The sequence below is a fragment of the Diabrotica virgifera genome, chromosome 5 (assembly GCF_917563875.1).
Source record: "Diabrotica virgifera virgifera chromosome 5, PGI_DIABVI_V3a".
Classification (NCBI taxonomy): Eukaryota; Metazoa; Arthropoda; class Insecta; order Coleoptera; family Chrysomelidae; genus Diabrotica; species Diabrotica virgifera.
The window spans coordinates 216,512,245-216,538,240 of record NC_065447.1 but is presented as its reverse complement, the minus strand read 5'-3'; the positions used below and the strand labels follow the sequence as shown (position 1 = coordinate 216,538,240).

The window sequence follows — 25,996 nt, the reverse complement described above, 5'->3', positions numbered from 1 at the left end:
ATATCGATTCTAACGGAGTATCGCAAACTAAATTGCATATAAAGTAGTATTGTAAACTAATATTGGGTATTGACTGTTAATTAAAAAAACCGAACACCGGTTTTTGGAAAAACCGGTTTTTTGACCGGTTATAACCGCCAGTTTAAACCGTAAATAAAAAACCGGTATAACCTAAAACCAGTGTTTTGTCAACAACCGCCATCCCTAGTCCTGTGCCTTCCAATTCCTATTTCTCAGCCGCATCGATTTTTCCAATCTCCTGGTCGTATGGGATTTTGGATTCCTCGTATCCAACAAAGTTGTTTTTCCTGGATAACTTCCCTGGAATTTCCTGAAATTTAGAGAAACTAAAGACGTGAAGTATCCTAGTACTAAATGGGACTCTTGCTTTAAATCGGTAGGACACACCGTTTTCAAGAAAAATCGATTTGAAAATTTTTTGTTTTTTGAATTTCCAAAAAATATTTCAAAAAAACCCATTTGTAAAAACAAAAACTGGTACGTTTATTTATATTCCAGATATGAATCGATTTCATTAATTGCGAATTTCTAGTACCGGTTATACGCGTCCGTTTTGCGTAGGTCAAAGGTTATTTTATCGCATAACTATTTTGTCTTCAATTTTTAAGAATTTTTGACTTTAGATTATTAAATTATGAGGTATTTTAGTACTAAAAGTTACTCTTGCTTTAAGTTGGTAAAATACACCGTTTTTTTGAAAAAAATTTTCAATTTTTTTTCAAATCGGTTTTTCTAGAAAACAGTGTGTCCTACTGACTTAAATCAAGAGTACCTACCTTTTCAAATAGAATACCTCACAATTTAATAATCTAGTATTAAAAATGCTCAAAAGTTAAAGACAAAAAAGTTATGCGATAAAATAATCGTTGCCCTACCCAAAACGGACGCCTATGACCGGTACTAGAAATTTGCAATAGATGGAATCGATTTATCTCTGGAAGATAAATATGTGTACCAATTTTCGTTTATCTAAATAGAAGCATTCTGGAGATATTTAAGAAGAATTAGTTACCAGACGCCATCTTCAAATAGCTCTAGTTCCCTTAAGAAGCATTTTCGGACTAAATGAATTGGGTTAAAATGTCGTAAAATTGTATGAGCAATCTCCTGTCTTCGTTTGTCGGTAGAGTTTCTCGACACCCTGTATAAACACAATGATAGTAGACAACTGTAAATTCAAATTCAAATAATTTAAACTTTTAGAATTTGATCTTCGATTATTCCTTCTTCCTATATAAAAAGAACTTTAGACGGACATCCCTGCGAACGTTACTGGCTTCGGGCTTTCCCACAACAAATGACTAAGGTTTCAATGACTTAAAAAACTCTTACGAAAACAATTTTTTTTAAATATTTATGTAGAATGTATAAAAAATAAAAAATATAAATATTGTCACATTATTATTTACTATATGTAATTTTATCTACTCTATCTCATATTATTATGTATAAGTTTTTAGTTTGTGAAAACTGTCATTATAGATAGCAGTGCGTGAAGGATTTAAAGCGTGCGTGAAGTAACAATGTATTTTAAATGGGATTTACTTTTTCGCACTGTTTTTTGGCACACTTATTTTATAATCAAATATCCTTAACTTTCGCGTTGTCATGGTGATGACATGTGAGCAATAAATTACAACACAAGTTTTGACAGTTTTGTGGTTTGAAAGAAGTTAGAATTTTTAAATATCAAAGTACTAAAAATTGTAGAATAGAAATGAATTTCAGTGACGAAGAGTTACAGTTTTTTATTTGTTTATCGTAGATAAAATATTATATGAAACTGTACGTGAAGTAATTTTTGCGAACTTACGCGATGCATAGCACTCGCTCCCCTGTCGCTCGTGCTCTAAACATCGCGTGCGTTCGCAAAAAGCATACTTCACGAACTGTTTCATAAATAACTATTAATACTAGTGTAATTATATTAAATTATTACTTTTATTAAACACTTTCAACTTTACTGTATATTAACTCTAAACTTTTTTTAATACTTCCATCTAGAAGGCACTGTATTTCACTAACACTCTTTCCTGTTGTTTCAGGTACAAACTTGAAAACGTAGGCAGCAGCCATCACACAGCAAATGCCAAAGACTCCAAAAGATGCAGATTGTCCCATCATCTTAGTCACCGCTCCAAAATAGTTGGTTAAGAAAAATCCAAGTATCCAACAAAATGATGCTGTAGCCGAAGATGCTATGGATTTTACGTTTCCTGGAAAGATCTCTCCCATGACTGCCCAAGGTAAGGGTCCAAAACCCAAACAGTATGTTATAATAAATACTACGATGCTCAAAATTGGTAGCCAACCTAAATTGGATAGATCAGCGTCTTGAACATTTTTCAAATAAAAAAAGAAAGCTAGGATACTATGTGCTATAGCCATTCCTAATCCTGAGATCATGAGTAGAAGTCGTTTTCCGCATCTATCTACAAGAAGAGGGGTGACAGCACTTGCGAGTACCTGAACGATACCCACTATAATGGTACACACTTCAGGTGCTATGGGAACTCCAGCGTCAGCGAAGATACTTTGTGCGTAGAAAAGTACAACTGTAATTCCAGATAATTGTTGTGCTCCAATTAAAGTTAAAGATATGGTCAAACCCTTTCTAAGTCCTTGTGATTTGAAGATTAGTTGAAAAGTGCCTTTACTTTTCAAATCGTCTTCTAGTTGTGAGTTAATTGCTTCAGCTTCTTTTTTGGCAAATGATAGTTCCCGACCTCTAAATTTCATAAGAGCCTGTACAGCATCAGACATTCTTCTCTTTTGCAGTAGAAAGTAGGGGCTATCTGGTATAAACACTGAGAATAAAATGATAAACATGGTTGGAGGAATTATAAGTATAGCGTTGAATATTTTAATGGACAGAAATGGTCCAAGTGCATAGGAAAATAATAATCCTACTACACAAAAAAGTTGCATCAAAGAACCTAATACTCCTCTAGATCCATCATCAGATATTTCTCCAATGTACATAGGAAGTACTGTAAAGATAATACCGACTCCCAAACCACATAAAAATCTCGAAATGTAAAAGAAATATACGGAATTAGCAACAACGTTTAGAATAAATGCTAGAAGAAAAGGTACGTTTCCAACCAGAATAGTCCACTTTCTACCAATTGAATCAGCTAGAATGCCTGCACCAATTGGTCCAACTGCAGCCGCTAATGGTAAAAATGCACCAATCCATCCTTCTTCCGAAGCTGTTATGATACTATCCAGTGGCGTTGTGGTTACATTTTTCAGTTGTGGAATTTCTGGCGAAGTCCATCCAAAGGCGATTCCACAAATAAATGATGCTATATTTGCTGGAAATAAAAAGAAATAATTATAATCCAATAATTCACATATTAAATATAAATTTTAATCTTTTAAAATGACTATAATATCGACGGCTGAAAGGCAAAAATGACCAAGCGACATTTGGCTAACTTTACACTGCATAGAACGGTTTAAAGGTTGAAATTTTGAAAAAAATTCATAAAACATGATTTAGTGGTTTTATTCTCATAATTCCAACGAACTTTAAATGCAGTTTAGATACGTTATAAATAAACCGGGAGATATTAACAGAAGTTCAACCACGATTTTCTAAGTCCTGCCCTTTGCAATACTGGAAGGTTAGAGAAGGTACTTACAATTTGTGGAAAAATCCACGGGTTTCCTGTGACATTTTCCTGTGAAAATTAGTTTTTCCATGAAAAAAAAAATTGGGAGTTGCGATGAATTTTTAAGTCCTGCCATATCCATAGAATAACAGGATACTATCTATTTTATGAAGAAAATTTTTTGGGCAGGACGGTTGCAAAAGGACTAAGGGAGTATACAGATATACAAACATGTAATGAAAATAATGAAATTTTCATAATTTTCTAAGTCCTGCCAACTTAATAAATTAATCATATTTATTTGAAAATGACCAAAAAAATGTTGGCATGACGTCACCTAATGTTTAACTGCACTTGTTTCTTGGAAAATTGTGTATAAAATTTTCACTCTGGTTCCGTGATTTTCTAAGTCATAAAATAAATTTTGTTATAAAATAAATAATTTCAGTAGACATTATTCAAAATGGCAGGATGTTTAGTTACACCTTTTTTACTATATATAGTTAAAAAATTTGTAAGAAAATTCGTGGAAAATTACACGATTTTCTAAGTCATGCCATTTCGCACATATCTCAAGAAGGTTAATATAAATCTATTTTCAAAGAGGCAGGATGGTTGTATAGTTATTTCGTATAAAAAATTAAATAGTGTATCTGTAAAATTATTTCAGGGTGTTATACAAACATATTCATATCACCACAATTTTCTGAGTCATACCATGTCGAGTATGCTTAAAAAACACTAATCTAAAACCGTTTACAACTTGGCAGGATAACCGCAAAGATGAATAATATAAAAAATTAATTTGTATATCATTGTGATTTTATCAATTGTGAATTTCTAGTACTGGTCATAGGCATCCGTCTTTGGGTAGATCAACGGATATTTTATCTCATAACTTATTGGTCTTTAAATTTTTAGACATTTTTGAGAGTAGAATATTAAATTATGAGGTATTCTAGTACTAAAAGTTACTCTTGCTTTAAGTCGGCAAATACACCGTTTTTTTTAATTTTTTTAAATTTTTTTCAAATTCAACAAACGAAAAATTTTAAAATGGATTTTTCCAGAAAACCTTGCATCCTACTGACTTAAAGCAGGAGTACCTTTTAGTACTAGAATACCTCACAATTTAATAATCTAGTGTCAAAAATACCTAAAAGGGAAAGACAAAAAAGATTCCTATGACCGGTACTAGAGATTCGCAATTGATGGAATCTATTTATCTCTGGAAGAAAAAAAGGCGGACCAGTTTTGTCTTTCGAATTGGAAGCGTTCTGGAGATATAAAAAACTAATTACAACGCGCCATCTGTAAAGAGCTTTAGCTCCCTTAGGCAGGCCGCACGTCAAAGAAACATGAAACGTAAATCACGTTTCATGGAAATAAAACACTACTAAACAAATAGACGTGTCGGGCCATTTTATCCCGCCTTCTTACTTGTTCGAACACAAAATACACACGCGTGTAACAGGCGCTAAGTTGCCGCACTCAACTGGTTTTCCTGATATTGTAGGATTGTAGATATTGTCCTGATATTGTTTCCTATATTTGATAGCAAAATGTACTAACACTAACAACACCAGAATAAATCGATTTTTAAATACAGCATCTATCTACTTGCAACTTTTTGCATTGTGTTCAGGATAACATCAGGAAAATATGTATATAAAAATGGGTGGAAATTGAATTTTAGTGCATAACATGCATCCAAAAGTGCATAAATCTGTCAAAATAAGTGTATTAAGGGCAACATTTTGTTATTTGGGAGGTTTATGGAGTTACGAATACGCAAGCAGAACCGACCTCCGAATCACCTATTGCCCAGAGTTGCTGCTAAGGCACGTCATCTGGAGTTTCGTGGGATATCGGCAATAAATTAAAGAAAACAGATTATTCGAGGGTTTTTGGGATGGCCGAACACGAATATGACATTACAACCGACCCTCGGAGCACCTGGTGCCCAGGGTGACTGATCTCGAATTTAGAGAGTTTTTGGAGGTCGATTCTGATGGCATATTCATGTTCAGCAACCACAAAACTCCTCCTCGAGTAATCTACTTGCATCACTTTAATGTCTGAAAGCCTCGAAATTTAAGAATATGGCGTGTATATTAGTCACCCCGAGCACTAGGCAAAGATCTGTTCTAATGTGACATTCTTGTTCAGAAACCCCAAAAACCACCTAGTAATCTGTCTGTATCAATTTACTGCCGAAATTAATATATAAATATGGTAGAGAAAATGCTTAACAATTAAAAAGGTACCAAAAAATATCATTTTATTATAATACTAAAATACAGGGTGTCCCATTTAAGAAAACTCAGAAAATACTCATTCCGAGTTTCAACCAACCCCGTATTGGGACCGTGCAAGTTCGGAAAAGCGACACCTGGTTTCTTCGCTCTGCACTTTTATTCGTACTTTTAATTATATTGGCCAATCATATGGTCCTGGTTGCTGGATAATTGTCAAGGCCGTAGTCCAAAAAAATAATAAGAAGAAAAAATAAGATTCAGGTTATGTTATTAAAACGTAAACAATTGTATGTAGTAAATAAAATAAGTTATTAAAATGCAGTAATGCAAGCAAAATACAATTAATTATATTTACCTTTATATAATAATTGCGTATCATATCAATATTGTGGAGCAATATATAATTTTTCTTCTTCATTGACAGTAGATATGAAATATACGTCAATTTGACAATTTCAATTGACAATGAATTATTTAAGAAAGTTACAATATTTCTCCGCTATTCTCGCACGATCGTTTCTCGTATCGCCTCCAAGTACTTGCACACCGCGAATACTAAAATTAAACATTTTGGTATACTATTAATAACTGACAATAGTAGACTATATTAAAAATCGTTTAAACATAAATTAATAGAAGTTTGGATATCAAATCACTAACAATATGTATAGGGTGTGAATGTTCCTACAAAATTAACAAAAAAACGTAATTATATTTTAAACTACCTCGTATAATATTTCAAAACACTATATTTTATTAAAGAGAACATCGAGTAGAATCCAAAAATGTAAAAATATACAGGGTATTCCATTAAAAAAAAACATAAATTTGTGTCACACTGTGAAAACCGGTAGCCCTGTATATTAGAAAATTCTGTTAAATCATAGTCCTATCTGTGGCCCATGTTTTACCTAAATAACTTTTTTCGTATATCTTACGACAAACGAGTAATTGGACTTTGTCACAATAATGCCCCACCCTGTATACAAAATAACCATAAAACCATCCTGCCTCTTTGTAAATAGACTTATATTAAGATTCTTGAAACATGTGCAAAATGGCATGACTCAGAAAATCGTTGACTTTTTCACGAATTTTCTTACAAATCTAGGACTCCTGTCGTCTTACAAGAACCGTTTAACCTTCCTGCCTGAGTACCGAAAAGGTATTGATTGTATTTGGGTATTATAACTTTTTAAAGGCAGGACTAAGAAAATCACGGAATCAGGGTGAAAATTTTCCGCAGAATTTTCCAAGGGACAAGTATACTTAAACATTAGGAGACGTCATGCCAATATTTTTTTTGATCATTTTGAAATAAATATGTTTAGTTTATTTAGTTGGCAGGACCTAGAAAATCATGAAAATTTTATTATTTTCCTTACATGTTTGTATACATATATACTCCGTTACCCCGTTTGCAACCCTCCTGCCCCAAAAATTGGCTTCATAAAATCGATAGTATCCTGTCTATCTACGGATATGGCAGGACTTAGAAATTCATCGCAAAACCCTATTTTTATTTTTTGGGAAAATCTAATTTTTACAGGAAAATGTCACAGGAAATTTGTGGATGTTTCCACAGATTGTAAGTACATCGTCTACCCTTTCAGTATTGCAAAAGGCAGGACTTAGAAAATCGTGGCTGAACTTCTGTATAATATCTCCCAGTCTAAAACTACCAATTGTAGATTATGTATTTTTTAAAAGTTTATGAAATAGTGTTGGTTAGTAATATTTTCTGCTAAGTCGCTACCAGGAAAAAGTTACCTACCGACAATATTATTTTACCTTCAACTGGGAAAAATACTGAAGGTGATTGATTTTTATTATCGGAACTGGTAAAAGTGTCTAAACCTGATACATTTTTGACTATATTTTAAGAAATATAACATATGCTAAAATCATTCATGTTTTGTAACAGGTAAAATGGTTGAACTAGAAAACTAAAAAATATGATATACTTAAGTACAGTAATTATCATATTAATTACAGGCTTTATTTTAAATCGTGTCATCTTTATCTATCTCCGTCCCACCTTGACTTTACAGTATAAGGAACATAGGCAATTCATTTCTTATGAAAGTTTTAAGCGCGGTGATGCCGATTTTATCAAAAAGACTTTGTAATCGAACATTAGAGAGATTAAATTAAAAGTGTTTTAGAAAGGCAATCTACAATTTTAGGATTCATATGCGTTTAAGTTTATTTGATATACTATAGTTATTACGCATATGAATCCTAAAATTGTAGATTGCCTTTGTAAAACAGTTTTAATTTAATCTCTCCAATGTTTGATTACAAATTATTTTTGATTAAATTGGCATCACTGCGCTAAAAACTCTCATAAGACTGAATTGCCTATGTTCCCTATACTGTAAAGTCAAGGTGGAACGGAGTATAGACGATATGCATGATTAGTGAAATGTATAAATTTCTTATTTGAAATATGTACCTATTGATTTCTTGGCATACTGCTACACTTGCAAATGTTAAGATATATCTAAGTACCTACCAGTGACAGTAGTAGAACTATAGCTACTTACCAAAAGTAAAATTTTTGGCAGATTACGCTTACCAAAGCTAGGTTTAGGATGTTATGTATGCGTTTTCTACTATCCATTATATCAATAAAACAATACGATTAAGTTGATCCAATAATGAGTTATAATAATAAGTAATACCCAATACTAAAAAATATAGATTTCAACAATTCCACAATTCGGAGCACATTGACCGATATTCTGTTAACTATAAATCAAACTATGATTTGGAGCCCTTCCAAACGGCGGAACAGGGTACGAGCAATAATAACTGATAAGCCTCCTTTTAAAATTTCTTTTGTAAAGAAATAGGGTAGGTACCTATTAGGCTATTGATTATATTCAAAATAAGATAGCTAAAAGGAACTACAACGTTAACGGGGTTTTATTATTTCATACGGTCAATGGACATCTATATATATGAAAAAACCGCGGAGTGCTACCATTTAAAGGGGTGCGTTTTTGAGAAATGGGTGAATTAGTCCCTGGGCACAGGTTACATTAGGGTGAGTTCTATGCACTTTTGGTACAAACATATCTACATAAAAATTGTTCCTGGTTAAATTTACTATTTAAATATCACTTTTTAAAGTTAATAATACTTTTTTTTACAAAAATATATTCAAAAGAAAAAGCACAAAGAAACCCAAAAGAATTAAATTTTGTTTTTTGTCCCATAACTTTTGTCCACGAGGATATAGGTATAGATATTGCTTTATAGAAAAAAAAACCTACATATTTCTTCTTTAAAATGTTGTTTAGAAGAAGTAATTGGGATTTATAGTTTTCGAGATATGATTTTTCAAAGTTCGCCACTCACAGCAATTTTGGGCAATTTTCCTTGTTATTTCGCAAATATTGTTCTGTAGCTTTTTTCTACGTAACTTTAGGTATATGCAATGGTACACGTAATAGGAATAGAAATCAATTACCTTTAAAATGGTCTACTGTGTAACGTACGACTTTTTATAAAGAGATTATGGTTTTTCAAGGTTTTATACTTTTAACGATTTTTTATAATATAATATAAAAATAAAAAAATATTATTATATAATATATTATATATTATATATTATATAATATTATATTATATAATATATACTATACAGTGGAACCCCGATAAGTCGGCCCCCGATAACCCGGAACTCCGGCTAACCCGGACTGATTTTTATCAGACAAACATTTCAACAATAAAAATGTATTGCTGTTACAAAATCTCGTGAACCTAATTCATTCATTCGGTGACGTCAATATACGAACGAAACGATTGAATCCGACATTACTGAAAATATCAGGGTGCAGATGGGACCCTGTCGCGCAATTCGCAGCAAATAAAATAGTCTATGTTTTTTGCTTCATTTTATTTCGGTTATACATACTCATTTTCAAGGTTCACGAGGTTTTGTACCAACTCTATGTAATATAATATTTGAGAGATAATGGAACCGGATTGAACTACATTTACCATAATAAAAATGACTCATGGCACACCACATTCATTGTGGTGTTATCGAAAACAGGCACCTGTATTATCATTTATTTATTTGAAACTTTCTTAGCATTGTTTAGAAAAGACGATTAAAATTCTTTTTTTAACAATGGTCTTAGTTATCATTGTTATTAAATAACATAACATCAGAGACGGTATTGTTTGTAGTAAAGTCGTATTGTTCGCTTCGGTTTTGTAATCGTTCGTAAATTTATTCAGATTTTGTGTTTGCGTGTCTTTTGTCTATAAGGGCAACAAAACGTAAAAATGTTGTAGTGACAATGGAAAAGAAACTAGAAGCATTAAGTAGAATTGATAAAGGTGAATCTTGCAGCATTAAATTATGGTGTCGGTACATCTACAGTATCGGATTGGAAGAAAAATAGAACTAAAATCGAAGAATTTTTTTTTCAAAATGATAACAAAAGACAGTTTGGACAATCGGTGCAAAGCTAATAAAGCTAAGAATGAGACATTTGACGACGCTTTGTATGTGTGGTTTTGTGTGGAATGCGAACGTGGTTTACCAGTGTCTGTGTGACAATTATAACGGAGTTTATCTGTAAGCATACCATATTTTATTAATTTTTACCATTTTCTCCGGCTAACCCGGATTTTCGATAACCCGGATCGGCCGCGGTCCCAATTAATCCGAGTTAACGGGGTTCCACTGTATATAATATAATATTATATTATATATTATATATTAAGTATATAATACCTAATATAAAAAAATATTTTTTTTTACATTTTTTACGATTATTTTTGAAATGTCCCATTATAACTTCTTTTTTCTTGTACATGAATATACTATATATTGCTCAATAAAGAGCAATATCTATATTTAAATATTTAATGGAAACCGAGTGATTCTTTGATATTTTTTTACCTGTATTATTTAAAATTATTTCTTTTACAAAAATTACATAAACATTAGTCTTAGAAAACATCACTTTAGTTAAAATTATTTAAACGTTGACATTTAAAATTTTTTCAAAATCAAAGTCATCTCTTCCTTAGCATTAGCTGCAATATCTTCCTCTGACACCTCAGTTATCTTAGAGTTCCCACAATTAGTACCCATGCACATGCACCCTTTGCAGAATATTGAACAACTAATTCCTATCTTCCTACAACCGCAATTTTTTGTACATCCTTTGGTACATTTACATGCTATTTTTTCAAGCAAAGCTTGTGGTGCAGGAACTTTGAGAGTAAATATTGGAATTAATCCATATTTTGAAGTTTGCCCGTCCGAGTCAAGTGGATCCAAAGAATTACCTATAAAAAATAAGATTCAATCATAACACACAATCACATAAAAAAGTTATAATGAGGAATTTAAAAATTAATCCTAAAATCAAAAATCGTTGCAAGTACTTATTACATTTTGAAAAAGCATATCTTATTCAAAAATAATCCTAGAATTTTTTATAATACACCATTTTAAAGTAAACAGAATAAGCTTTATTTTTTTTGTTATATAATATATACCTAAATGTAGAGAAACAAGTTATAATGGGAAATTTAAAAAATAATCGTAAAAAATATAAAAACTCGTTAAAAGTATAAAGTCTTGAAAAAGATAACCTCTTTAAAAGAAGTCGTACAACATTATACAGTAGAACAATTTAAAGGTAATTGATTTTTATTCCTCTTACATGTACCATTGCATATGCCTAAAGTTACGTAGAAAAAAGTTACAGAACAATATTTGCGAAATAACAAGGAAAATTGCCCAAAATTGCTGTGAGTGGCGAACTTTGAAAAATCATATTTCGAAAACTGTAAATCCTAATGACCACTACTAAACATTATTTTAAATACAAAATATGTAAGTTTTTTTTTCTGTGAAGCAATGTCTATACCTATATCCCCGTGGACAAAAGTTATGGGACAAAAAACAAAATTTCTTTCTTTTGGGTTTCTTTGTGCTTTTTCTTTTGAATATATTTTTGTAAAAAAAGTATCTTTGACTTTAAAAAGTTATATTTAGATAGGAAATTTAACCAGGAACAATTTTTATGTAGACGTGTTTGTACCAAAAGTGCATAGAACTCACCCTAATGTAACCTGTGCCCAGGGACTAATTCACCCATTTCTCAAAAACGCACCCCTTTAAATGGTAGCACTCCGCGGTTTTTTCATATATAGAGATTCACTGACCATATGAAATAATAAAACCCCGTTAACGTTGTAGTTCCTTTCTATAGTACATAATCAATAGCCTATATGTATATTATTATCTAAGCAACAAAAACATTAAAAAAAGGCAAGTAAATTATTACCAAGCGACAAATTCCACCTATTTTAGGTAAAAAGAAAGAACTATTTATCTTGTTTAAGAAAGTTACTCGTACATCTAGATATAATTAACTAAACAAAAAATGGTATTTAATTACTGTGCGAAAAAAAGTAATAAATGATAAAAATAACTATTTTGGATAGGGTAAAATTTCTTAAGCATTTTAAAAATTCTAGATAGTGTTTGTAAAAAATCAATACATTTTCAAACATTTAAAATACAATTTAACAAAAACTTACTAACCGTAAAGGATTAAAATGGAATAGGTACCAAATGAAAGTTGTTCTTAAATTTACAAGATTCTAGTCGCGGTCGACGAAAATTATTGTTAAAAATGTCAATTATTTTAAATTACCAAGCGACAAAAAATTCATTGTAGCCACATGAGGATACAACCAATCGACGCAGAAAAAATTTCTGATTTCAGTAATATAACTCAATACTTAGCGCCCAAATTGGCGTTTGGTAACTTTTGCCTTTGAACCGCGCCGATATGTATATGTTACGGTCAATGATGTAAATTGGACATTGACGTTAATGGCCGGGCATTGTTGTGAATGTCCATTTTATTTGGTTATTAACGACAATGCTCGGCCATTAACGACAATAACCTTAAATATTGGCCAATGTTGTAAAAACTTAACGTAAAATTAGATTTTTCATCAATAACCGGTCAATAACGACAGTGGCCAGAAGCAAATGGCCAATGTTGATAAATCGATGCCTCAGAAGCCAATCGGTGTGTCAATAAGTGTTTAAAATGAGATACTAAGATGTTTCTGAAAGTAGTTGCAGAAATATAAGAAGTAGTTATTAAAAACAAATAAAACGTCTTTATTTATCATAATATGGGTAACATATTCATAAATACAAACAAGGAAATAATAATATTTTTATATACTTCTTCTTCTTCTTCATGTACCATGTCCTTTCAGAACGTTGGTTACCATCATAGCTATCTTAATTTTATTCACTCCCACCCTAAATAGCATGCTTGTATCAACACCATACCAATCTCGCAAGTTCTTCAACCATGGGGTTCTTCTTCGTCCTGGACTGCGTTTGCCTGCTATTTTTCCTTGCATGATATTTTGTAGCAACCCATTTTTATATACAGTATGGTGCAAATGAAAGGAATAAATTAGTTATTTCGTAAACCGGCGACTTTAAGGAAAAATCCCGAAACAGGTCGATTTTTATTTTTAAATTATGATATTTTGGCATATATGGCATACTAGTGACGTCATCCATCTGGGTTTGACGACGTAATCTATGATTTTTTTAAATGACAATAGGGGTCGTGTGCTACCTCATTTGAAAGGTTATTCAATTCCCTATTTAGTAACATAAACACTTACATAATTAATTATAAAGGGTGTCCAAAAACATTTTTTTAAATTAAATTATTTAACAAAAAAAACAAGAATGTATGTAATTCATTTAATTCAAAATACATTTTACTGCTCTCATGAATCAGAAAAAAATGTTTATTTCACAAATAAACAATGATTTTTCGCTTAAATTTATGTTTAAACTTCCAAGAGGCAGGTGGCTGGCGGGAGCTAGCTTGATAATTGAATTTCATTCTATAGTGCTTTGTTGATTTTTTAGCATCCGGTGTTCTCAAAATATTTTTCGCTTCTTTAATTTCACTTATTCGGCTATTGTATTCCTCACAGTTTAAAAATGATTTATTGTCATCACGTTTTGACTTGACTATTAAGTTTATATAATTATTTAAACAAGTGCACACATGGTTGATATCCATGATAATACTTATTAAATAAATTTACGAGTAATTTCAGCACGAAAACAATACACAATATACACACATGAAGTCAACAATAGTAAACCTACACGACATAACCTATCTTTTAGTCAAAATTTCAACATTGACCGATTAACAACGGGCATTGTCGACATTGGCCGGGAAATGATAGAAATATTATCAAGAATTTAAAATTATCATTAATGTCCAGTTTCTATGGACAACAACGTTAATGTTCGGCCATTGTCGACAATGACCAATTCAACCGACCATTGTCGATATTGGCCGGCCAATAACGTTATTGGCCGGATTTACGTCATTGTCCGTAACATATACATAAACTAAAATGATTAACTATTTAGATGGGAAATAAGCCACAATTAAATTGAAAAAATTATTTTATTAACGTTTCGAAGCCCAAATCGGGTTTCGTTGTCGAAATACAAAATACTACTAAATTAAACAAAAATGTTGTTGCCAAGTAAAAAAACTCTTCTAATTATTTATTTAACCTGACTCATTTATATTGGCAATTCAGACGTACATATATTATACATTTTAAAGTAGAAGACTTTAAAATGATATCGCCAATATTTATGAGTTGGATTCCTGGGACAACTTTACTAAAAAATAGTTCATTCGATTACATGAAATCAATCCCAGCTCAAGAATATCCGTCACAAAAAAATTATAGCATGTGATCTGTCTTTAAAAAGACAACCAAATGTAACGATGACAGTTAAATTCTCGCGTTAGAGATTCCATAGTAAATCACGAGGGAAAACCAGGAAAAAACCTCGTGATACTATCCCGACATCGTAGGTAAGTATTTGGTCTTACATTTAATTTACTTTCAAAAAATAATACCAAATTCTGACTTTATTATGTTTAAATTAACTATAAATAATATTAATAATATATAGGTATACAATAAGTAATACTAAAATATAAAATTTGTACTAACTCGATATGTTATATATATTAGTAAGTCAATAACATATCGAGTTAGTACAAATTTTATATTTTAGAATTACCTATTGTATACCTATGTATTATTAATATTATTAAACATATTAAAGTCAGAATTTGGTATTATTTTTGAAAGTAAATTGTATCTTCCAAACATATCTTGAAAAAGCACAAAAAATCATCAAGCCTAATATTCTTTATCCATCTGAGATTCTAGCCTAATTTCCTCTATCCAGATTTTTTGTGTCCATTTTAGTTTATGTTGTTCTGAAGCTATTTCCTTGTGGCATTTTTTATGATTAACTATTTAGATGGGAAATAAGCCACAATTAAATTAAAAAAATAATTTTATTAATGTTTTGAAGCCCAAATCGGATTTCGTTGTCAAAATACAAAATACTACTAAATTAAACAAAAATATTGTTGCTAAGTAAAAAAATTCTTCTAATAATTTATTTAATCTGACTCATTTATATTTTAAAGTAGAAGACTTTAAAATGATATCGCCAATTTTTATGAGTTGCGTCCCTGGGACGACTTTACTAAAAGATAGTTCATTCGATTACATGAAATCAATCCCAACTCAAGAATATCCGTCACAAAAAAATGATAGCATGGGATCTGTCTTTAAAAAGACAACCAAATGCAACGATGACAGTAAAATTCTCGCATTAGAGATTCCATAGTAAATCACGAGGGAAAACCAGGAAAAAACCTCGTGATACTATCCCGACATCGTAAGTATTTGGTCTTACATTTAATTTACTTTTAAAAAATAATACCAAATTCTGACTTTAATATGTTTAAATTACCTATAAATAATATTAATAATACATAGGTATACAATAAGTATTACTAAAATATAAAATTTATACTAACTCGATATGTTATTGACTTACTAATGATTTCATGTAATCGAATGAACTATCTTTTAGTAAAGTCGTCCCAGGAATCTAACTCATAAATATTGGCGATATCATTTTAAAGTCTTCTACTTTAAAATGTATAATATATGTACGTCTGAATTGCCAATATAAATGAGTCAGATTAAATAAATTATTAGAACAATTTTTTTACTTAGCAACAATATTTTTGTTTAATTTAGTTAGTAAGTTAGTAAGTAGTATTTTGTATTTTGACAACGAAACCCGATTTGGGCTTCGAAACGTTAATAAAATTATTTTTTCAATTTAATTGTGGCTTATTTCCCATCTAAATAGTTAATCATAAAAATGCCACAAGGAAATAGCTTCAGAACAACATAAACTAAAATGGACACAAAAAAACTGGATAGAGGAAATTAGGCTAGAATCTTAGATGGATAGAGAATATTTTCAAGATATGTTTGGAAGATACAATTAATCAAGAATTGACTAATTATGAACCAACACATCAAGTTATTTAGGCAGTAGGTAAAATTGGGAACTTTTAAGCCCTATAGGCACGTAACATAAGTATGAAATTTACGCATTATAGTCCAAGTAATGAAGCTTAAAATATGGCAAAACCTCACAATTTTTACAGAATGGATCGATTTGCTTGAAAATTTGAGAATAAGTAGTGGATAGTCCAAGGATCAAAATCTAGATAATGCAAAAAGGCGCTTTTACCATTGGGGTGGTTACCACCCCATCTCGAGGGTGGAAATTTTTTATTATATTTTGACGGCAAAAGTAGTTCATTCTAAGCAAAAAACGTTCTATATATTTTGTTTTATAAAATTAATAGTTTTCGATTTATTCGCCATCGAAAGTGTTAGTTTATTATCGAAAAAATCAATGTTTTTAATAAGTTTTCTGCTAATAACTGCAAAAGTTTTCGTTTTATTAAAACAACTATACTTAACAAAAATGTACCTTTTAAAAAAATTAACAAAACCGTTTTTTTTTAACTTTGTGTAAGACTAATAGTAATCGAGCTACACTTTATTATATCTAGATTTTCTTCGTCAAATGCTAAATATTGTAGTTTCAAAGTCAAAAGACGAGAAAACTATGCATTTTCGAGGATAATTTGTTCAAACTAATTTAAAGTATTTAAAAACATCTATCTCCAGAAATAAAAAAGTCTCTAGCTCAAAAATTAAGTGACTTATAATGAAAAGAATGTCAGTCCCTATTTTTTTCAGCGCAAAAGTGATTGGAAGCAACCTCCTAATCACCCCCCTAATTTGTAAATAATGTAAAAACCTATAAAATTCTTTTTTACCAAACTTTCTAAGATAAAAAATAAAAAAGTTACGGTTAAAAAATCAATATATTTTTTTGAAAAAAAAAAAGGAGAAATCCAATTGGAAGTATAATAATGTAAGTTAGCGATGTTGTTAGTCATTGGCCTTATTCATTCTTCTTTATTTATGTAATATATTCTAGAAGTTTGACTGATTTAGAATGATTAGTTTTTGAAACGAATAACAATTTTTGTAGTTTGGTAAAAAATGCCATTTTCTTCAGATTAGAAATATTAGCATCAGAGATACGAAATAGCTATTTGTATAACAAGGGAGGAAAGTGCTACTTTTCCTCCCGAGAATGAAGTTTACTGCCCGACGCGTAGCGGAGGGCAGTAATCATTCAAGGGAGGAAAAGGCACTTTACTCCCATGTTATACATATGGTTTTTCCACCTTCCTCAAATAACAAGTCATTTTTTCATTTTTACTTAATTTATTTATGTAACTAACCAACAAAACTTATTAGAACTAAAACTAACAAGTACGTACAATATAACTGTCAACTGTCAAATATAAGTCAAATTAATAATGTAAACATTGTTAAATCAAAATAACAATTTACTGTTTTTTACCATTCTGCAAAATACAGAGTGTTTTATAAATAAACGTTAAAATGTATAGAAACTTACGTAATAGAAAATAGATATTGTACAGGGCGTCAATAAGTTACATTTCATGAATGAAATACCATGACGTCACTTTTACTTTTCCTCCCTAGGGAGGAAAAATATTTTCCTCCCTAGGGAGGAAAAGTACAACTTTGCTCCCTACAATCAGGTCCGGAAAAGTATACTTTCGGTAGAGGTAGGTGGAAAAAATGTTTCAATATGAAATTGTAGGTTATTCAATTCTAAAGAACTTGGTTTGAAAAGTGTTTTTCCACCTACCTCTACCGAAAGTATACTTTTCCGGACCTGATTGTAGGAAGCAAAGTTGTACTTTTCCTCCCTAGCGAGGAAAATACTTTTCCTTCCTATGGAGGAAAAATAAAAGTGACGTCATGGTATTTCATTCATGAAATATAACTTATTGACGCCCTGTACAATATCTATTTTCTATTACGTAAGTATCTATACATTTTAAAATTTGTTTATAAAACACCCTGTATTTTGCAGAACGGTAAAAAACAGTAAATTGTTATTTTGATTAACAATGTTTACATTAATAATTTGACTTATATTTGGCAGTTGACAGTTATATTGTACCTACTTGTTAGATTTAGTTTTAATAAATTGTGTTGGTTAGTTACATAAATAAATTAAGTAAGAATGAAAAAATTACTTTTTATTAATTTGAGGAAGGTGGAAAAATCATATGTATAACATGGGAGTAAAGTGCCTTTTCCTCCCTTAAATGATTACTGCTCTCCGCTACGCGTCGGGCAGTAAACTTCATTCTCGGGAGGAAAAGTAGCACTTTCCTCCTTTGTTATACAAATAGCTATTTCTACGGCAAAAATTGAGTGAATCGTAAATGAGTATTATCGAAAAACATTGATTTATTCGATATAAAACTAACACTTTGGATAACGAATAAATCGAAAACTATTAATTTTATCAAAAAAATGTATAGAACATTTTTTGCTTAAAATTAATATTTTTATCATTTTTGCGGTCAAAATATAATAAAAAATTTCCACCTTCGAGATGGGGTGGCCCCTATGGTAAAAGCGCCTTTTGGCATCATATAAATTTTGATTCTTGGACTATCCACTACTTATTCTCCAATTTTCAAGCAAATCGATCCATTCTGTAAAAATTGCGAGGTGAAAAGCTTCGGTTCCTGGACTATTACGTTTTGAGAAATTATTTACCATGAAATTATCATGGGATTTTGATGTGTGATTTAATATCTAACTATGAATTAATATTCAATAAAAAATATTCAAAATGTCGAACAAAATGAAGAAATTTACAGAATATAAATATTTATCCCTGTGATGGATGATCTTTCACATAAAGAAGAGTTATTAAAAATAAAAAAGGCGATAGATAACACGAAAATTTAAATTATAAATGTCGGATATTATTACTTCTATTATCAAAAGAAAAGAAAATAGAAAAAGCATATATACACAACATAAACACAGGAAAAAATTAGAGGTAATAAGAAATATTATAGATAACTTAAAAATAGTATATTGTACAACAAGAGAGAAAAAAGACATATTTCTCACGAGTGCAGAAGTTTGTTGGCACGAGCCGAGGCACGCGGCGAGTGCCGCAAATCAAGCGAGGGAGAAATATGTCGTTTTCTCACGTGTTGTACACTGTACTTTTTCTATGGATGCGTTTTTGTCAAGAGTTCAAGCTTCAAAATTAAATAATTTAGGTGCTTTTATGTAGATTATATACCAAAATTGAAATAAAATACATATTATACACATATGTAGGTATTTAATATTCTTAATGATTATTTATAATTATTTATACACTTTTATTTATTTAAAATTATAGTTACCAGTTATATTTGAACAGTTTTGAATTTTTGAAAGGTAATTCCTGGTAAGTTTTGATTTGACACATTTTATTTGACAAACATATTTGTGTTTGTATTGTGCATGTTACCATGGAAACCGCGATTCTACGTATGGAACCCGTGAGAAAAAATATTTCTCACTGCAATGGCCGACTTTTCTCACAGCCTGAGAAATTGTTCGTTTTGAATGTATGTAAGTAGTGAGAGAAGTTGCACATTGTATAGCATCCATAGAAAAAATAAATATTTTAATATAATCATGTATATCGCAAAAAACATAACTATTATTTGCATTAGGTATATAGGGTACACTTTTAAGAGATCTAATTATTAAAAATTGTATAATATATCTTGTATAATATGTATAATATTTACCTGCTGAAGCAGCAGCATATAAGAAAAAACTGCTTGGGATTGAAATCACCATCTTTACTTGTAGATGTTACTTAGGTTAATACTTTTTTTTATTTTACTCAGCCTCACTTATATAATATTTTATATCTAACAGCTCTGTCAACTTAAAGAATTTTTTGACGTGAGCGAAACGTGTTGTGTACTTTACATATTATGTAACCCAAAATTTATTTTACTGCCAGTGTAGTTAAAAGATTTATCTCTATTTATTTTGGTTTTTTAACGTTTTTAATGGACTCATACACGTGTTAGACCTGGATCCCGCGTAGCAAAAAAAAAGTTGATTAATAACAAGCTGAAAATTTATTAATAGCTTAACGGTGTCTTGTCGGACAAACTTTGATGTACGGGAACACTGTAACAGGGGAAGTTTTAATTGTGGAACAGTCTAAAAATTTGGAAAACGTCCCATGTATTTTGTCGAAATAGGTCCAGATGCGGTCGTTGTATATGCGGTCAAGGTAATTTTCATTGCAAAAGCGGTCAATCCAAAATATTTTGGCAGGTAACGTTTTACTTGCGATCAGACATTTTACTTAAAAGCTAGAAATGTAAGAAGGTCGTAAATTAGTAACCACCCGAGTTATTAGCAGGCCCGGTCGACTCTATTGAAATATTTTAATCCGCTTATCTATATTTCGAACAATAGGTCATGAAAACAGTAATGACTAAACCACAATAATCCCCTCATTACGGATTTTTGGAAAGTTTGTATTTGCCTAATTATAAAGGTTGGGGGGAGAGTTACCAAAATCTAAATATAAACACAAATGCATATTATTTGTATATTGTTAGTTTGAGAGATTGTTTAGTGCAGGACGTAATCACTTTTAATAATGGAAAATTTTGAAGTGATTGAAACCACCAAGGGAAAACCTTCTGCTCTTCACGCTGGATATCAGTATCGAAAATATAGGAAGAATAAGGAAGATGTTGTAACTTGGGTATGTGTAAAAGAACGTCACCACAACTGTAAAGGGAGGATGAAGACAAAACTGAAGGAATTACTCGAAGTCAACCAACACACTGGTGTCCCCGATGTAGCTCTCTTAGAAGTAAAAAAGGCTACGTACATTTCAAAAAAGAGAGCTCGAGAAGAAGACACCCAACCCCAGACATTTACAGGGAAGAATTCGAAAATCTATTTACAAAAGGACTCGATTTTGTAAGTGAAATTCCTTTGTATGCCTCAGGTAGGTCTACACTTTGTCGTTCAAGACATTTACAAACTGGTGTCGGACCAGAACCAGCGTCGTCTATTGAAATAGATATCCCACTGGAAATGTTGACATTAGAAGATGGTCAGAGTTTTTTGTGTTTTGACGACACTAAAGAAGGAGAAAGAATTTTATGTTTTTCGACTTCGAAAGCAAAGAAAACGTTAGCAACAAAAACAGATTTTTTTGTCGACGGTACATTTAAGAGCTCCTCCAAACAGTTTACACAAATATATACCATGCATGTTGTTATGGGCAGCACTGACGACGAAACAAGAATTGTTCCTGTGTTGTATGCGCTTCTACCAAACAAAAAAATGAAAACGTATAGAAGGCTGTTTACAATACTGACAAAAAAAAACTAGGCGGATGGAAACCAACAACAGTGACGCTTGATTTTAAAGATACTGTTATTTAAGCTCTCAAAACTGTTTTCTCAGATGTTAGACTGCATGGATGCAACTACCATTTTAATCAGTCGCTTTGGAGGAACATTCAGTCGATCGGACTGACAACACAATACATTAACGACGATAACGTTAGACTTCATTTAAGAATGTGTTCTGCATTGGCATACTTACCTTTGGAGAAAATAGAAGACGGGTGGCTAATTATTCAATCTGATTCTTCGGAAGATGAAAATTTGACAAAATTTTATGATTACTTCGTTAACGAATGGCTAGAAAATCCAGTGATTAGCATGAATATGTTGAACTGCCATGGCCTCCGACACCGAACAAATAATGCCGTGGAAGGATGGCACAAAGGGTTAAACAGAATGTTAAAGAAACCTCATCCAAACATATACATTCTCATAAAAAATTTAAGAAAAGAAGCAGACTATTTCGATTTCATATTAAATAGAATGGACCTAAACCTAGAAAATAAGAAACGAAACAAAATGTATATTCAACTGGATAATAGGATAAAGAGTGCAACAGAACTATTGCAGCGCTCTTGTGATATAAAAACATTTTTGGTGTCAGTGGCAAATATTCAAAAATTTCACTAAAAAAAAACATTAAAATAAAAAAAATTACAAAAAAAACAAAGATAAAAAAACAAAAAAAAAGATAAAAAAAAAACAAAAAAAAATTAAACATGCCTATGATTCATCATAGCCAATCCTAAGCCTGGATAAAATGTGAAGGATTTTATTAAATGTTTGTACTTAACTAATACACATTAAATATAAAAAGACATGAAAGCATCTTAGGGAAGGAACTCTCATTTTTCAATTTATAATACTTTTTAACATTTGACACAAACAGTAAGGTAGCCAATTTATATAGAAATAATCAACAATTCGCTAATATTCTATTTATGTGACAATAAGGTTTATTAAATCAACTATCTTCATTTTTTTTATTAGTGCAAATAATCTCACTAAACTCTCAAAAGAAGAAAGTTTTTTTTATATCAAAATACTTTTTGCCGTAATAAAATTATAAGCATTTTCTCCTCTTATCAACGTCTATGGTAAATATTATTTAAATCTTACAAAAATTTGGTTATAGAATTATTCATGTGATAGTGGTAGAAAAAGGTAAAAATATTATTTGTTTATTAGGCAATGACCGCACATGCAACGATAAAATCAACATATTTTTGTATGACCGCAAATGCAACGATAATAGCCGTGATCGCAAATGCTACGACCGCATCTGCAACAACACCATTTTGTCGGACAGAACTTCCAATTGATTTGTTACCCTTTCATTAAACTCTCATGCAAAAATCAGGCTGCCATTACTAACCAACATGATTCCTGTCATTTGATATGTTCTTTGTGTTCCACTCATTAAAAATGCCCAGTTGGTGATACACACCCGTCTGATTTTTGCATGAGAGTTTAATGAAATGGTAACAAATCAATTGGAAGTTCTGTCCGACAAAATACATGGAACGTTTTCGTAGTCTGACGTTGCAAATTTTTAGCCTGTTCCACAATTAAAACTTTCCCTGTTCCAGTGTTCCCGTGCATCAATGTTTGTCCGACTAGACACCGTTAAGCTATTAACAAATTTTCAGCTTGCTATTAATCAACTTTTTTTGGTACGCGGGATCCAGGTCTATGTGGAAGATTTATTAAGTTCACAAAGTCTAATTAGGGAGCTTTTTTTAATAACAAATGTAAGCAATTACTAAATTCAACATTTATGTATTGTAAGATTTTAACAATTTTTGCACCATTTTTTCGGAATATGATAAGAAAATTTTCATTGAAGTGTTGATTTGATTGATTTCTTACTTTTTGGGTAATTATAATATATCTTTACAGAAGTTTGCATTTTCTCTCTGCGTTTTCTTACCGGACTCTTTTCAGCCATTCTGTTGATTCAAAATTTTGAGTCCGCTTTTCTGACACATTAATTCCATCATCATTTTTTATTCATCATGGCTTACGCACTCCTGGCGGAGTGTTTGCCGCCCAGAGCCGGATTTAAAGCAGTGGGGCCCCTGGACAGAATTAGTGTGGGGCCCTACCTCCTACCATTGTTGTTAAAACTACGGTATACCGTCAACTACAGAGTTTTCCCATTTAGAATTTAAAAAATGTTGATCTACCTTTATAAATATATTTTTAAATAATAAAAAATAAAAGAACTGTATCTTGTGACAGTAGAATATTAAAAATAAACGTACTATACCCTATTCCACGAATATACGCCTGTGTTGGATTATTTCGACAACGAATATTTTATTGTGCAAAATATGAAGAACGAAAATAAATTGCAAATTACATTACTGTTTAATGGAATAATTATTTGAGCCATTAACTTTCGTACTTCTTATGTTGCACACTGAAATATTCTTTGTCGCGATAATCCAAAACAGGCGTATGTTGGTGGAATGAACCATAATAATAATGTATATGGTCAAAGTCCGAGTACCTACTTTTCGAGATTTTTTAATTAAAAATGTTTATTTGCTTTAAGACACAGTGTTCAATGATCATTAAAGAGATATGATTCAAACGCTCTTAGCCCATAATAGACCGAAGTCGATTTTTAATTAAATTAAGTTTTAACAATGATCTCTCCCCAATGTAATTAGTTAGCATCAGAACTAAATACATATTAGTATGGTATAACTAGACCCAAACCCAGACATCCAAAGTGAAAGTTATCCTCCAACACCAAATTGTTCTATATGGTCCACATAATGTTCAGAAAAAAGTCACACCATTTTGAGCATCGGGTTTGGGGGGAGAGGGGAGAGAAATTGGTAAATTCGTAGTTTTTACGTTTTACGTCAATATTTCTAAAACTATGCATTTTAGCATGAACAACCTTCTATACAAAAATGTTCTACATTAAATTTGAAATAAAAATGCCCTATGCATAATCTTTCTAAAATGAACGGTACCAAAGTTACGGAGATAGTATATTATAATTGGTCCAAAAAAAGGCCTAACCCAGACATCCAAAGTAAAAGTTTTCCTCCAACACAAAATTGTTCTATATGGTCCACATATTGTTCAGTAAAAAGTTACACCAATTTGAGCGTCCGGTATGGTGGGGGGGGGGGGGGAAGGGAGATGGGGGAGAAGTCGGTAAAGTAGTAGTTTTACGTTTTTCGTCAATATTTCTAAAACTATGCTTTAGCGTAAATAATGTTCAATACTCAAATTTTCTACATAAAATTTAAAATAAAAAAGGTCCAATACATAATTGTTATACAATCAACGGTTCCAGAGTTACGGAGGGTGAAAAGAGGAGGTTCTCGATACTTTTTATATTATTTGGGCAATTTATAATATTATTAGGGATGAAAGAAATTTTTTTGTAAATAAAGTTTTCTATTTCAGTGGCCGATGGTATGTTAGTGATAAGCCTTTGAAGAAACGTCAACCTCACCACCCAAAATCATCATCAATTGTCCAAATAATATAAAAAGTATCGAAAACCTCCACTTTTCACCCTCCGTAACTCTGGAACCGTTGATTTTATAACAATTATGTATAGGACCTTTTTTGTTTTAAATTTTATGTAGAACATTTTTGTATAGATCATTGTTTACGCTAAAGCATAGTTTTAGAACTATTGACGAAAAACGTAAAAAAACTACTAATTTACCGACTTCTCTCCCATCTACCCCCCAAACCGGACGCTCAAAATGATGTAACTTTTAACTGAACAATATGTGGACCATATAGAACAATTTGGTGTTGGAGGAAAACTTTTACTTTGGATATCTGGGTTATGCGTTTTTTTGGACCCATTACACTATACTACCTCCGTAACTTTGGAACCGTTGATTTTAGAAGGATTATGCATAGGACCTTTTTTATTTCAAATTTATTGTAGAACATTTTTGTATAGAAGGTGCTTCATGCTAAACCGCATAGTTTTAGAAATATTGACGAAAGACTTAAAAAACTACGAATTTACCGATTTCTCCCCCTCTCTCCTCCAAACCCGACGCTCAAAATGGTGTGACTTTTTTCTGAACATTATGTGGACCATATATGGTTCTTTTCATGAGGATTTTTCAGTGCGTCACAAATGATAGAAAAAAGGTAAGTCCGTGATAATATACATTTATAACATTTATTCTAACATGAGATTTTAGTTAAATCTGACAGTTGTCTTTATTTGCAATTGGGCATAAAAACAAATCAACTGTCTTTATTGCATTTATAAAATGGTATTTTCTTTGATTTGTATAGTCTTATAAATTGT

The 25,996-nt window shown here is 31.3% G+C and overlaps 1 protein-coding gene across 4 annotated transcripts in view; it reads right to left on the bottom strand.

Moving 5' to 3' along the window:
* Positions 1-1,754: 1,754 nt before the first annotated feature.
* LOC126884614 (facilitated trehalose transporter Tret1-2 homolog) overlaps positions 1,755-25,996 on the bottom strand; it is a 72,672-nt gene continuing 48,430 nt past the window's right edge. For 2 of the 4 annotated variants that reach the window (XM_050650672.1, XM_050650674.1), the window contains exon 2: positions 1,755-3,338. In XM_050650672.1, the coding sequence (XP_050506629.1) occupies positions 1,966-3,338 (1,373 nt within the window). In that variant the 3' untranslated portion in view covers positions 1,755-1,965. Of the gene's footprint in view, positions 3,339-20,055; positions 20,208-25,996 lie in introns of those variants that run through there. The other 2 variants (XM_050650671.1, XM_050650673.1) reach the window with 2 other exon arrangements.